General features: G+C 34.7%; 1 protein-coding gene across 1 annotated transcript; it reads right to left on the bottom strand.

The window, feature by feature from the left end:
* Positions 1 to 4,766: 4,766 nt before the first annotated feature.
* Positions 4,767 to 13,301, bottom strand: LOC134231149 (eukaryotic translation initiation factor 3 subunit M-like). The gene is made up of 10 exons (XM_062713066.1): positions 13,172 to 13,301; positions 12,503 to 12,644; positions 12,175 to 12,316; positions 10,089 to 10,212; positions 9,078 to 9,172; positions 8,747 to 8,830; positions 7,306 to 7,405; positions 6,568 to 6,649; positions 5,596 to 5,739; positions 4,767 to 5,099 (listed from the first exon to the last, which is right to left on the bottom strand). The coding sequence occupies exons 1-10, from the start codon at positions 13,211 to 13,213 to the stop codon at positions 4,900 to 4,902; spliced, it is 1,155 nt and encodes a 384-aa protein (XP_062569050.1). The 5' UTR covers positions 13,214 to 13,301; the 3' UTR covers positions 4,767 to 4,899.
* Positions 13,302 to 13,367: the final 66 nt, after the last annotated feature.

Genomic DNA, 13,367 nt, shown 5'->3' with positions numbered 1-13,367 from the left:
TAAATTAATGCGAAGTAAACTAATGCGAATCAAATTAATGCGAATTAAATTGCGTTCACACGACAGCTAATGCGAAGTAAACTAATGCGAATTAATATATATATTTCTTTATACAGTATATTACAGGCGTCAGATATTAGTCTATTATGACGTCATATACATAAACACGTCATATTATGTATAAATGAGCCATCCTTTGATACGTCATGTAGTAGTTATACAGGTTTTCATTGATTTTAGCGATTAACATACTTTCCCTCAATTTTTGAACCAAATATAGCACAAATACCTATATATAACCACCAACACGTGTCCTGTGACTTAAATCTTGCCTTACACATGCGTGAAAATTTAATTCGATTTAGCTTCGCTTAGCGTTCACACGGAGCTAATGCGAAGTAATTTAATGCGCAGTAAATTTATTCGAATTAAACTAATTCGCATTAAAGTCTCCGTGTGAACGCTGAGCGAAGCTAATTCACAGACACTTTACGTTTAATTCGAATTAAACTCTCCGTGTGAACAGGGCATAAGAATTAGATTTGTATTAATCTAGAATTAGGCTTAATTAATTAATTTTACATGTACACGAGTATTTTTACAATCAGGGATGTACTTGAATGGATAACTTATCAATTTCCACCCCTCTTTCCCCACAAAATAAAAAAAAAAGTGAATGGCTTAAAAAAATTTAGTCTGAATTTTTGCATAAAAGATCAACTTTAATTAATGCTAAAATCAAAATGAGTGTTAAAATGTGGATTCGAATCGATAGTTCTTATTCGAAACACAGGCACCCGACGAATGGATGTAAACCCCCCCCCCCCTCTTCTGAGAATTTCTATTATACACAAAATTATCCACAAAAAAGGTTATTATATATATATATATATTATATTATAATATATTACAGTATTTTATACATATATATATCACAACTTTCTATTGATATTAAGTACTGAAAAAATAACTTGATCTGGAACTTTTTAGCTATCTAATATACATGAATTTTACAAGTTAGAGGAGGATTATATTGTTTAACTGTCATATTCATGAGGCTTGTGAATAAATGACAAGAAAAGAATTAGCTATAGTCAGGGTCGTAGCATCGTTTTTGAAAAGGGGGGGGGGGGGCTGGATTGTTTTTCGTTACTCCTAACTAAGATATTGACAGTAGTGAAGGAAAAACTTTAAGAGTACTGTGCCACTATATATTCAAGAAGTGGTGTGAATCAGATGTGGATACTAAAAAATTCCAAAGAACTTTTGGAAAATTCGAAATCCTAAGATTTTACCAAAATCAACAGCTTAAAAACTTACGACTTAATTTTCAACTTTATACACAATCATTCCCCACGATAAATTAAAATCCAGGCTTTTTGATATCATTGACAGCTGCTTCTTCAATAAAAATGGAACTCGTAAATTTACTTACCTTGTCATTGGTCATTTGCAAAATTATTTTGTTAAAAAAGATTAAGAATGCACACACAAGCCCTCTGAAGTTGACATCAAGAAGATGCTTAAGTTTCTGATTGACACTATCTATGTGGTTTTTGGAGACGAGCTCTTCCAACAATCTATTGGAATTCCCATGGGAACCAATTGCGCCCCGTTATTAGCAGACCTATTTTTGTATTCATATGAAGCAGAATTTATGCAAAATCTTATGCGTGAAAAGAAGAAAACGCTTGCTGTGGCCTTCAACTCGACCTTCAGATATATCATTAGCACTTTGAGTAACATTGGGCTAGTTTAGTACAGTATTAAGCGTATTCCTGGTATTTCTTATTTTACACCAGACTAGATCCAATATGGCTTGTACATCCCCCTTAACAATGGTAATTTCCATTCCTACGTCGATACGATATATCCAGGAGAGCTTGAGATAAAAGATACTACAGACTCTGATACATCTGTTTCTTACTTGGATATTTTACTTGAAAAAGACGTTAATGGTAACCTAACAACCAACCTCTATGATATAAACGTGACGACTTTAACTTTTCTATCATCAAATTCCCTATAACTTATGCAGCAATATACCTTCATCACCTGCTTACGGAGTGTATATATCTCAGTTGATTCGATACGCAAGAGCATGCTCTACGTACGAACAATTTCTAAAACGAGGTAATTTATTATTGACAAGCAAGTTGATGAAACAAGAATATCAGCAGTCTCGTTTAAAGTCATCATTTCGTAAGTTCTATCGTCGATACAATGACCTTGTCAACAAATACAATTTATCTTTGAGTCAAATGCTGACTGACGTTTTTCATACCAATTGTTAGTCCATTATTTATACACTGAATTGACAACAGATTTTCCGTTATTTCACGATCATGACGATGAGCACACGGCGGGTGTGACCGGTTATCAGGGGATGGTCACTCCTCCATGGCACCTGATCCCACCTCTGATGATTCGGAGGTCTGTGTTTGCTCTGCTCCTATTTTGTATTGTTTTATGGAATTCAATATTGAATACGTTCGTTAGTTCATTATCTCCATATCCTTCTTCTAAAGGTATGGAAAGAGGGGGTGTTTTAGCTGTTAAGCATAAAACATACTTGTTCTAAGCAACTCTTTTGTGCATCAAAAGAGGAAGTGCCAGTAGCAAATCTAATAAAAAAAAACTTGCTTTATGTTTATTAAGCAAATATCATTATGCCCAAGATACCATATAAGTGGAAATTTTAGCGAGGTACTGGTACAGTGGAGTCTCATTTATCCGTACACTTTGGTTCCTAGTCAATTTGTCCGGATATGTGAAGTAATCAGATACCTGAATTACCAGTTAAATAAGACAAAATAACTAAAAAAAATTCAGTTCCGATGAAAAATCGTGCGGAAACTGAAGCGCCCGGATATCGGAGGATCCACTGTATTTTATTTTTAGCGAGATGTAATTTTAGCGATTTAAAAAATTCTCACTTAAGAAGCTGTAACAACATCCTCTAACTAAGGAGAGTGTTGTAATCTAATGTTCTTTTTTCTTTTGATTGCACAAGTTTATAACCAACATTTTATTTCATAGATCTTTAAGACATCCCTATTAAATTATGGTTTCAGCACAGAAAGGCAAATATTAGCTCTTAATGCAAATTAGAGTTAAATGTCCAAGCAACATGTAGTTTTAATACATATCTTGAATGTAACAGAACGATCGAAGTTGCCGTTTTTTTCAAATTCTCTTTTAAATATACTCAGTATTTTTTCATCATGTGTAACAAATTCATGCATGTTTATTTCTATTTGGGAACGTTTGCACTATAAATGACAAAATGTGAACGCATTGAAAAATAATACAAATGTAAATAAATTTTGTTATAAATCATTCTTTGCAACTTTATTCAAGGAGTAATTTTTAACTAGCAAAAAGAGAAAAAAAAATAGATTTTAAAAATCCACTGTGTTCGAACCTCAAATGCTGCTTCCATGTGGCTCGAATCCAGCGACAAACCTATGTTGCTACCGGAACACTAAACATAGAAGGTATTTAAGGGGGCCGACTATAGTTTTATTGTGTGAAAACTACAATAGCGAAACTCTTCATTTTTATACCATATATAACTTACATTAATTTCAGTGTACATGCCAAGTTTGGGGGAAATCTACCGTCCAGGTATTTTTGAGGGACCGTCTCAAAATACAGGTAGATTTACTATAGGATTATATAGGAAAATGCCAATTTTTAGCACTTAAAGCAAATTATACAAATACTACAATAGACATTTTGTTCAAACTATAATATTTGATGAGTCATACTATATTATGCAATATATGTACGAAACACAAAACTCTACCGTCTTGTTACCAAAGGGACATCTCAAAATCTAAAAAAAAAAATAACGAATTTTCCTGTTTGTATAGAGTATTACAAAATATGACGTACACAATGGATTCACATGAAAACATGATAAAAATATTGGATATATTTTCAAATTTCTATGTTTTAAATTTCTAGAGCGTATGTTTATTACTTTTTCTTTAATAATATTTTTATTACCCCATTCTTTAAGAGCTACAGATTATCATACCGTCAAAAACACACTGCAACGATGTCAACCTACCTATCAATTGCAAAATCGGTTAAAAAATCAGTTGTATCAAATTGTAAATACATTTTTATACCTATAATTTCTTAATTTTGTTTAATTTTAATAATTAAGCGAGAAAAGGTGCATTAAAACAGTAAATACGCTTCATTTTACTATGATGCGCGAAATATTGCGCAATGGAAACCATAGTCGGCCCCCTTAATTCATTATTTTATTCCAAAGTCCTATACAGTTGTTATACAGTTGGACTTTTCAAAAGTTTAGATTTTGTACAAGTATTTCTGGGTGGTCACTCCATTTTTTAAACAATTGGAATAAATTTTACGGATAAAAATACACTGATAGCACAATTCAATTTCATGGAGAGAAGACCCAGAAACAATAAAATTAATGAAAAACAATAAAAAAGTCGATTTTTGCATCATTTGATTCGTACGGATATATTCATTTGGATATTCAACCGAGTATTTGCCCATTTTACATTCACCTACAACACACTCAATGCCTAGGTTTTGAAAAAAATGTTTAAATCAATGACATTTTTAAATTTATTTATGAGCCACTACTCCTGTTGAATTGCCTTCTATAGTGCCCACTTTCTTTGGAAATTCATATCCCATTAAGTCTCTATAAATACTTCATTCAATTTTGTACGGCATGAAAGCATTTCCACTCCTTACATTGATATTAACAAACTAACATCTCCAATTCATTATTTTATTGTCTTTAAATACATGGATTGACATATTTATGACTATATGAAGCACTTTAATTTAAAGGTTTTGAGTACTGAGTCTTGAGTCTCACTGTTATTGTCTCTGGGTTTTATATTTTATCTAAGCCTGGGTCTGAGACTGCATCATATCGAGTGACTGAAGGCTGTTCTGGACTCGCGTGAGATTTTCGCGCCACTGAGTGAGTGTCTGTCGCAGGATCTGCCACTGCTGTCGTCCGAACGTCCGGTGGATAGTGGACATAATAATGACCTTCTTCTGAAGCTGGTCTATCTTAGCTCGTACTGATTTAGTCCTGAGCACTGAAAAAATAACAAAAGAAGGTTAACGTAAACACTTATTAACCTACCTTAGTAGATAGGAAAATAGGGGATGTTGTCCCTAAATTTATATACTCATAGATATGTGTAAGTAAATAATGTTTTTTTTCTTAAAGGTATTGTCAAAGATATGTATATCTAAAATATGAAAACCTTCTCTGCTCTCATTCAAAAGTTATGACCAATGTTAAAACACTCCATCTTCTCTCTTTCAAAAGTTAGAACTTAAGTTAATTTTCTAATATGTAGTTCAAATTTAACGTGAATGTACTGTTCAAAATCATTGTGCATTTAGAAATGTTTTATCCAAGCAAAAGTACATGTAAAATATGAAAACCCTTTCTTTTCTCTTTCAAAAGTTATGAATAAGGTAAGTTTTCATGACAGGTGGAAAGACTGACAGAGCCCTAGGTAATCTGAATGTCTTCTGTAACCCAGTGACTAACTTAATAAAACTGAACATAGAATTCCGTCGTACCATCAATAATGAAGTCCTCGATGTCAACTTCCTCTAGCTGCATCTCCTTCTGAACGACCGCAAATTCTATCTCCTTCTTGTCCTCGGCCAGCTGGACGAACGACAGATAACGCATCTTACGTAAATTCTGTTCATGCGACAATCCTGAAATGTAAATCATAAAGATGTCATTATATGCAATGAGCCAACGACAGAACTGCAAATAAAACTGAAAATTTTTTTTTTTGTCTGAAAACACAACTTTTTGTCATACATGTGAAAATTTAAGAGCTTCAATATTTCACTGAATTTAATTAAAAAATATGATGCAATACTTATGATCTTATTGTTCAACTTGTATAAAAACAAGAGATGTTTGTAAAACACTTATGCCCCCAACCCCCCAAATTGGAATTTTTCCAAGTCCAAAAAGGCAAAACTCTGTCAAAAATGGTGCAATCGTACCCAAAACAAAACTTGACCTAGATATTCATGTGATATACCTGTAAACAAAATTTCATTTCAGTATGTGCAACAGTTGTGAAGAAAATGAATGGAAACTGCAAACAATTGGGATTTTTCTAAGTCTAAGGGGCATAACTCTGTCAAAAATGGCACAATCATATCCCAAACAGAACTTGACCTAGATATTTATCTGATTAAACAGAACTTGACCTAGGTATTTATCTGATAAATCTGTACACGAAATTTCATTTCAGTATGTGCAATGGTTGTAAAGAAAATGAATGGAAACTGCAAATAATTGGAATTTTTCTAAGTCCAAGGGGCATAACTCTGTCAAAAATGGTGGGATCGTACCCAAAACAGAACTTGACCTAGATATTCATGTGATATATCCGTATACTAAATTTTATTTCAGTATGTGCCACAGTTGTGAAGAAAATGAATGGAAACTAAGTGGACCAACCGACAGACATCAGCAAAGCAATATGCCCTCCCTTCTTCGAAGGGGGGCATAAAAATTGAACTCACCTAAAGATTTGACAAAGTCCATATTAGTCTTGTAGTACTGTTGATACTGTGAAATCTTTCCCGACACAAAAATTGTTAGTAACTGAAAAAGAATATTAAATAGTGTGGCTAAAATTTAGCACTCAGTCATGCAAGAAGAGAAATTCAATGCTTTTCTTGTACATGGGGTGAAATGATGGACTGCTATTAAAAACAGTAAATTTTGGAATCCACGAAATTCTATAGCATCACTGATTTTTCACATGGCTCTGTACTAGCAATATGAAATTTCCATGATGCATAATGAATTAAAACTAAATTGTTGCACATTTTGTATTTCTATTTTCTTTAACATCAAAATATAAAGCTCAATTTTATTTTTAAAGAAAGACGGCTATCTTATATAATGTATATAAACTGACATTACTTTTGGATCAAACTTTGTATATGAGATGTTTATTATTTATATACCACTCCCAAATCAATTCAACCTGTTTTCTTTTTTAATCAGTCAAAATATGAAATATATATTATTAATGTTTGCTGACTTCAAATAGCTACAAGAGGGAGCTGCGAAGTAATAAAACCTATGATTTACAGTATTTGTTCTTGGGGTGAAATGATCACCTCTCATAGATGAAAGGTCATCTTGGATTCCAAGGTTTTTATTGCACCATGATTTTTCAGAAAACCTGATAAACGTCTACTGAAATTTTCTGGGTGCTGAAAAAAATAAACTGACAAAGAATCCTCACTTACATCATGAATGAGTTCCCCCTCCAGGAATTTGACAGGTTTTAGTGCAAGAAGATGGTCCATCAGAAATGTGTTGGGGTCACCTAAATGAGTCACAATGCACCTGCAACAAAACACCACAAAATTTAATATAAGGCTTCCTGGAATTCAACTCTAAAAAGCAAAAGGAAAAACTCATTGATAGATAAATCATAGATCAAATTCCACATTGCTTGGAACCTTGTTTGCAGTTACCTGATAGGTGTATCATTACCTGTGTAGGTACCTGACAGGTGTATCATTATTTACCTGTGAGCATCGTCCCTGGCCTTATATGCACTGCCTTCTGTATAAGTACTTGACAGGTGTATTTTTACCTGTGTAGGTACCTGACAGGTGTGTCATCACTTACCTGTGTAGGTAACTGACAGGTGTGTCATCACTTACCTGTGTAGGTACCTGACAGGTGTGTCATCACTTACCTGTGAGCATCATCCCTGGCCTGAGATGCCCCTGTCTTCTGTGTTAGTACCTGACAGGTGTGTCATCACTTACCTGTGAGCATCATCCCTGGCCTGAGATGCCCCTGTCTTCTGTGTTAGTACCTGACAGGTGTGTCATCACTTACCTGTGAGCATCATCCCTGGCCTGAGATGACCCTGTCTTCTGTGTTAGTACCTGACAGGTGTGTCATCACTTACCTGTGAGCATCATCCCTGGCCTGAGATGCCCCTGTCTTCTGTGTTAGTACCTGACAGGTGTGTCATCACTTACTGTGAGCATCATCCCTGGCCTGAGATGCCCCTGTCTTCTGTGTTAGTACCTGACAGGTGTGTCATCACTTACCTGTGAGCATCATCCCTGGCCTGAGATGCCCCTGTCTTCTGTGTAAGTACCTGACAGGTGTGTCATCACTTACCTGTGAGCATCATCTCTGGCCTGAGATGCCCCTGTCTTCTGTGTTAGTACCTGACAGGTGTGTCATCACTTACCTGTGAGCATCATCCCTGGCCTGAGATGCCCCTGTCTTCTGTGTTAGTACCTGACAGGTGTGTCATCACTTACCTGTGAGCATCATCCCTGGCCTGAGATGCCCCTGTCTTCTGTGTTAGTACCTGACAGTTGTGTCATCACTTACCTGTGAGCATCATCCCTGGCCTGAGATGCCCCTGTCTTCTGTGTTAGTACCTGACAGGTGTGTCATCACTTACCTGTGAGCATCATCCCTGGCCTGAGATGCCCCTGTCTTCTGTGTTAGTACCTGACAGGTGTGTCATCACTTACCTGTGAGCATCATCTCTGGCCTGAGATGCCCCTGTCTTCTGTGTTAGTACCTGACAGGTGTGTCATCACTTACCTGTGAGCATCATCCCTGGCCTGAGATGCCCCTGTCTTCTGTGTTAGTACCTGACAGGTGTGTCATCACTTACCTGTGTAGGTACCTGACAGGTGTGTCATCACTTACCTGTGAGCATCATCCCGGGCCTGAGATGCATTGTCCTCTGTGTAGGTACCTAACAGGTCTAACATCACTTTTGTGGCTTTATCACTGTTACAAAAGAGAGAAACAAGGGTATTTAAATCATATGAACTTTGTTCAATCTGTTAATAAATCAACACTTTAATTTGACAATTATAATTCATGATATTGTTGTATTATGTGCAATAGATGGTTATTCAGTAAATCATATAATTCAAATTGCTATCCCCGATCATTCACTAAATTTTCTGTATTTTCTCTGTTGACATTGAGTATATCCTACATGTATATATTTACTATCCAATGTCCTACCCACCTCATGCCAGCTTCTATCAGGGCATCGTGAACAGATCGTAGAAGGTTCTGTAACTTTGTGGTGCTGATGTCCCACTGTGACACCCATTTCTTTATCTATAAAAATACAAAACAAAATTAAAGCTGGAGACCAACACCTTGAGGCTAAAATTGCGGAAGATTCTTACGAGTGGATACCACGTGGTATTCAATAGGGTCTGGATCAAAAGTAGTAAACTTAAATAGAACAAACAGATCACCAACACATTGTAAGAATGCACAAGTAAATTTATTTGGTTGACCGGTGTCGACAAGAGACGGTCGTCATCAGAACCCTGTCATTGTTCTGATGACAACCGTCTCTTGTCGACACCAGTCAACCAAATAAATTTACGATGTGTTGGTGATCTGTTTGTTCTATTTAAATCTATAAAAATAGTCATGTTTTAATTTTAAATGACTTCAAGTTCATGTACTAAGATCAATTGTTCAACAGAACTTCTGTGCTTTTAACTTAGAATTCACATACAAATACAAAGATGCTTGCAGTCAACAAAATTCAAATGCAAAACCTCGAGAGATCGTGAAACATTTTATGTTCTGACAATGACCTGTTCTACGTTTTACATTCTAATAAGGCCTAGAAAAAAAATATGTTTGTTTCTGCTTTCAGGCTGAAAAAATATAGGGTAGGTAGGTAGGCAATTTTTTTTTTTTTTTGAAAAAAATTTTTTTGCTTCTTTTATCAAAACATGTATAGAAGTAACATTAATGACAAAAGAAATGGTGTTTTCAAGCATCACTGTGCTTTAACTTGTAATAGAAAGGTGACCCAAACTTCTTTCTGTCTTGAAAAGCTTGCAAAGTTGGAGGCTATAATTCCCTGGTTGAAATCTTGCACATCATGGGACAAAAGCATTAAAAAAATATTTAGGGTCCGCACTATAAATTAGGGTCGGTCGGGAAAGCGGAAACAAACATATTTTTTTTCTAGGCCTAATGATTGGCTTATACATGTAAGTATCTATGGTACCTGTTCTAAGTCGATGGCTAGTTGCTGTGTCAGATCTGCTTGTTGCGCTAATTTCACCATGGAAACATACAAATCAGCTCTCAATGGAGACCTCTCATCAAGTCCGTAAAATAAGTTAGATAACCTGTAATAAAAAAACACTAATTAATCCAGTGTAAATCCACCTAATTCTCCTAACACTGCAAAATGTTTCACTAATGTGTTTATAACTATTCAATCTGTTTAAATTCAAATGTTTTAAATCAACTACTGCTTTCCAAACCTCTCAGACCTTCCCATACAAGGTTAGATCAGATTGATGCCCAAATACAATGTTTTTAGATGTACCAGAAGCAGCAAAGGATTAAGAAAATTCAATTTTAATTTAAATATCTTGTTTATTCTAATTTAGGTTAAAGAAACAGATATTTTCTTATTTACAGATTCCATATTCTGCTAAAATAACAGTACCGTAATTTTCGGGTTATAGGTCGATACTTTTTTTCTCAGAACCGCTGGGGTCGCCCAATATACGAATTCGACCTTTCTTAGGCTCAAGTTTACGAAAAATGCCCCAAAATCAATAAAATTTACGTAAATTTCAGAGCAAATCTGTGCCACTTTTATAACTTTTTTCATTATTTTACGCAGAAAAATTAATGCCTAGGTAAACAATAAAATATTTATTCTATAGCTTTCTTACAAAATAAATTCCATTAAATATCCCTTGATGACAGTCAAAGGAAAAAACTGTGCTTCATCAAGTTAATAATTCCTCAACTTGTTATCCATTGCCATCATGCGGTAGCCATCTTGTGAAGTTAGGAAGTCGCTATCGTTTACTAAAAGTAAAACCGCAACCGTATCAAAATTTAAAATACGGAAAAATTTTCAAGATCTCAAGTGTAGTGTTTTACCATTAATTAGTAGATTGATAAATTGAAATAGTATTAATTTTTTTATTGTAAAAGTCTTATATTTATTTTAATGTAAAATGAGTGAAATAAATTGTTGCCAGTCAATTCCTAAAAATCGTTTTGAAAGATAGTTTGAAGTTTTACAAGCAATTATGGAAATATAAATGCGGATGATAAAAAATTAATTTTATTGATATGGAGTTTTACAAGCAAAGAATTAGTAATAAATGCAGGTTACAGAAATATGATTTAGGACAGAAATATAATTTTAACTGATATAATAAGGTTTATCAAAAGCTTCTTCGTACACAAGAAGTACACTGAATTACCGCTATACAAAGATTGGCTTCTAACGAATTTTAATTGTCTGACAGATAAAAGGATTTACACTGTGTGTACACGCAAAGGTTTCAACACCTGTGTTGGTTTAATACCCGCAGTGCCGTTATAGGGTATTAGTGTTACACATCATTGAACAAACAAAGCCATGAAATTCATAATGACTGTCAAATTGTGGATGTACCGGTACTCTCGATTAAATTTATAAATTAAACTTTCAGCGTGGTAATATTATTTCAATTCTTTACTGTTGCTTTATATATACATTCAATGGTCGTTTGCGGGTTTTAGCAAATCCCTGAAGAAGAAAAATGAAAACGGCGGACATCGAAGCAATTGTCGTCCACCGGTAAATAACTAACTGAATAAACTATATTAGGAATGTGTCCAAGTTGTTCTGAAATCAGAATTATTATTCTTTGATCTCGGGTATTTCCCGAATTATAGCTTAAAATAAGAAACGTATTTACGTGTTATTTTTGCTTCTGGTTTAACAACAGTATGAAACTATGGAGACATTGAACAGGCAAGTTGGAGAAAAAAAAGTAGTAACACAATTCAAAGAAGTTTTAACTACATTTTTTTAAAAACTTTATTTAAATGCTGTACTCATTAAAATACCTGTTTGTTTTCTTGATACGTTCATGTCACGGAATTGCCCCGGTAATTTTAGAGGTTTACCTGTTCTGATACGTTGTATCTGCGTGAGAAACTTTAGAAAACGGGAAACAAAGCCTCGTCCTATATAGTAAGTTCGTCCTATCTTAGGATTTTTCAAAAATTAAGGCTGAAAATGAGCCTTTCGACCTATATACCCCATCGACCTATAACCCGAAAATTACGGTACTTACAATTTTAATCGTAGAGCCCCCCTTCTGTCTCCCTGCGGACATTTGACGACTTTCTCACAGAAATGTGTCACAGGTTCAAGCATTTCCTCTGGCGGCAGAACCAGGATCAGTGAAATTACACTGTTGAACACCATTTCAATATCTGCAAAGAAAATGATTCATTGTCAGTTTCATAAACTAAAAGAAATTTATACCATTCTATCAGTTAAATGTTCATATATTTTTACTTAGTTGCATTTGTTATATATTTTTTAATGCACTACAGTATATATAACCATGCATGCACAAAACCAATTACAAGAAATTATGAGGTTTTAAAACTTTATACCTGCATCAGATACATCTTTGGAATTCCAGCATATGTTGCTTGCTTCAATGATGTGTCTTAAATCTGTGAGAATTCCTGCTTCTGCCTTTTCTTCCGAGATATCAGCACTCAATGATTTGAGATAACTTCTTAATTCCTGAGCCTGAAAAAATAATGTTCTATAATATAATCATTCAGTGGTGCTTGTGTGTGTGTGTGGGGGGGGGAGGGGGGGGGCACTGATTAGAGGGCGGGTTGCAGTGCCCCTCCATTTCACTCAGTCTCTAGCTGGAACTTGAATTTCCTCGATAAAGAATATATGTCTGTAAAATACAGAAAAGGGGGGTGGGGTGTGATTCTTCATTTAGTTCATTACTATAATTCAAATGAATAAACAATGAACAATTTTGAAAATCTCATCATGGTAGATCAATTTGTAGCAAGTAAAAAATGTAGAAGTACTGTATTAAATTTCTCCTTAATTCATGGATTGATTGGCATCACTCCCTTTTTCTCTATGTGTTATACAGACCTATATTCATAATCGAGGAAACTCGAGTTGTGTACAGCCAGATGTTTTGGATTTTAAGCTATCTTTAGAGGGAAATGTTATAAAAATTTAGGGTAAAAAGATTGACCATATATTGTGCTAAAATAAAATAGAACATTATGCTGAGAATCCTTTGATACCTGTTCAGGAATAGGCAAATCTATGAACACCGGCGTACTCATGCCTTCTCGTGCTTCCAGCGAGACTCAAAACGAGGGTTACCTACTTCCGCCAACAACCTCATCGATGTGTTAGTCTGTTAGGTGAATAATACACTAAAACTTGATAATCTGATTGAATGTTTTCATATCAAATTATATTTTACGATTAAAATCT

Source organism: Saccostrea cucullata, unplaced genomic scaffold, assembly GCF_032062105.1.
Source record: "Saccostrea cucullata isolate Sc308-1 unplaced genomic scaffold, CSIRO_AGI_Scuc_v1 ctg645, whole genome shotgun sequence".
Taxonomy (NCBI): domain Eukaryota; kingdom Metazoa; phylum Mollusca; class Bivalvia; order Ostreida; family Ostreidae; genus Saccostrea; species Saccostrea cuccullata.
The sequence above is the reverse complement of the archived record's forward strand: the minus strand, read 5'-3'. Positions and strand labels throughout refer to the sequence as shown.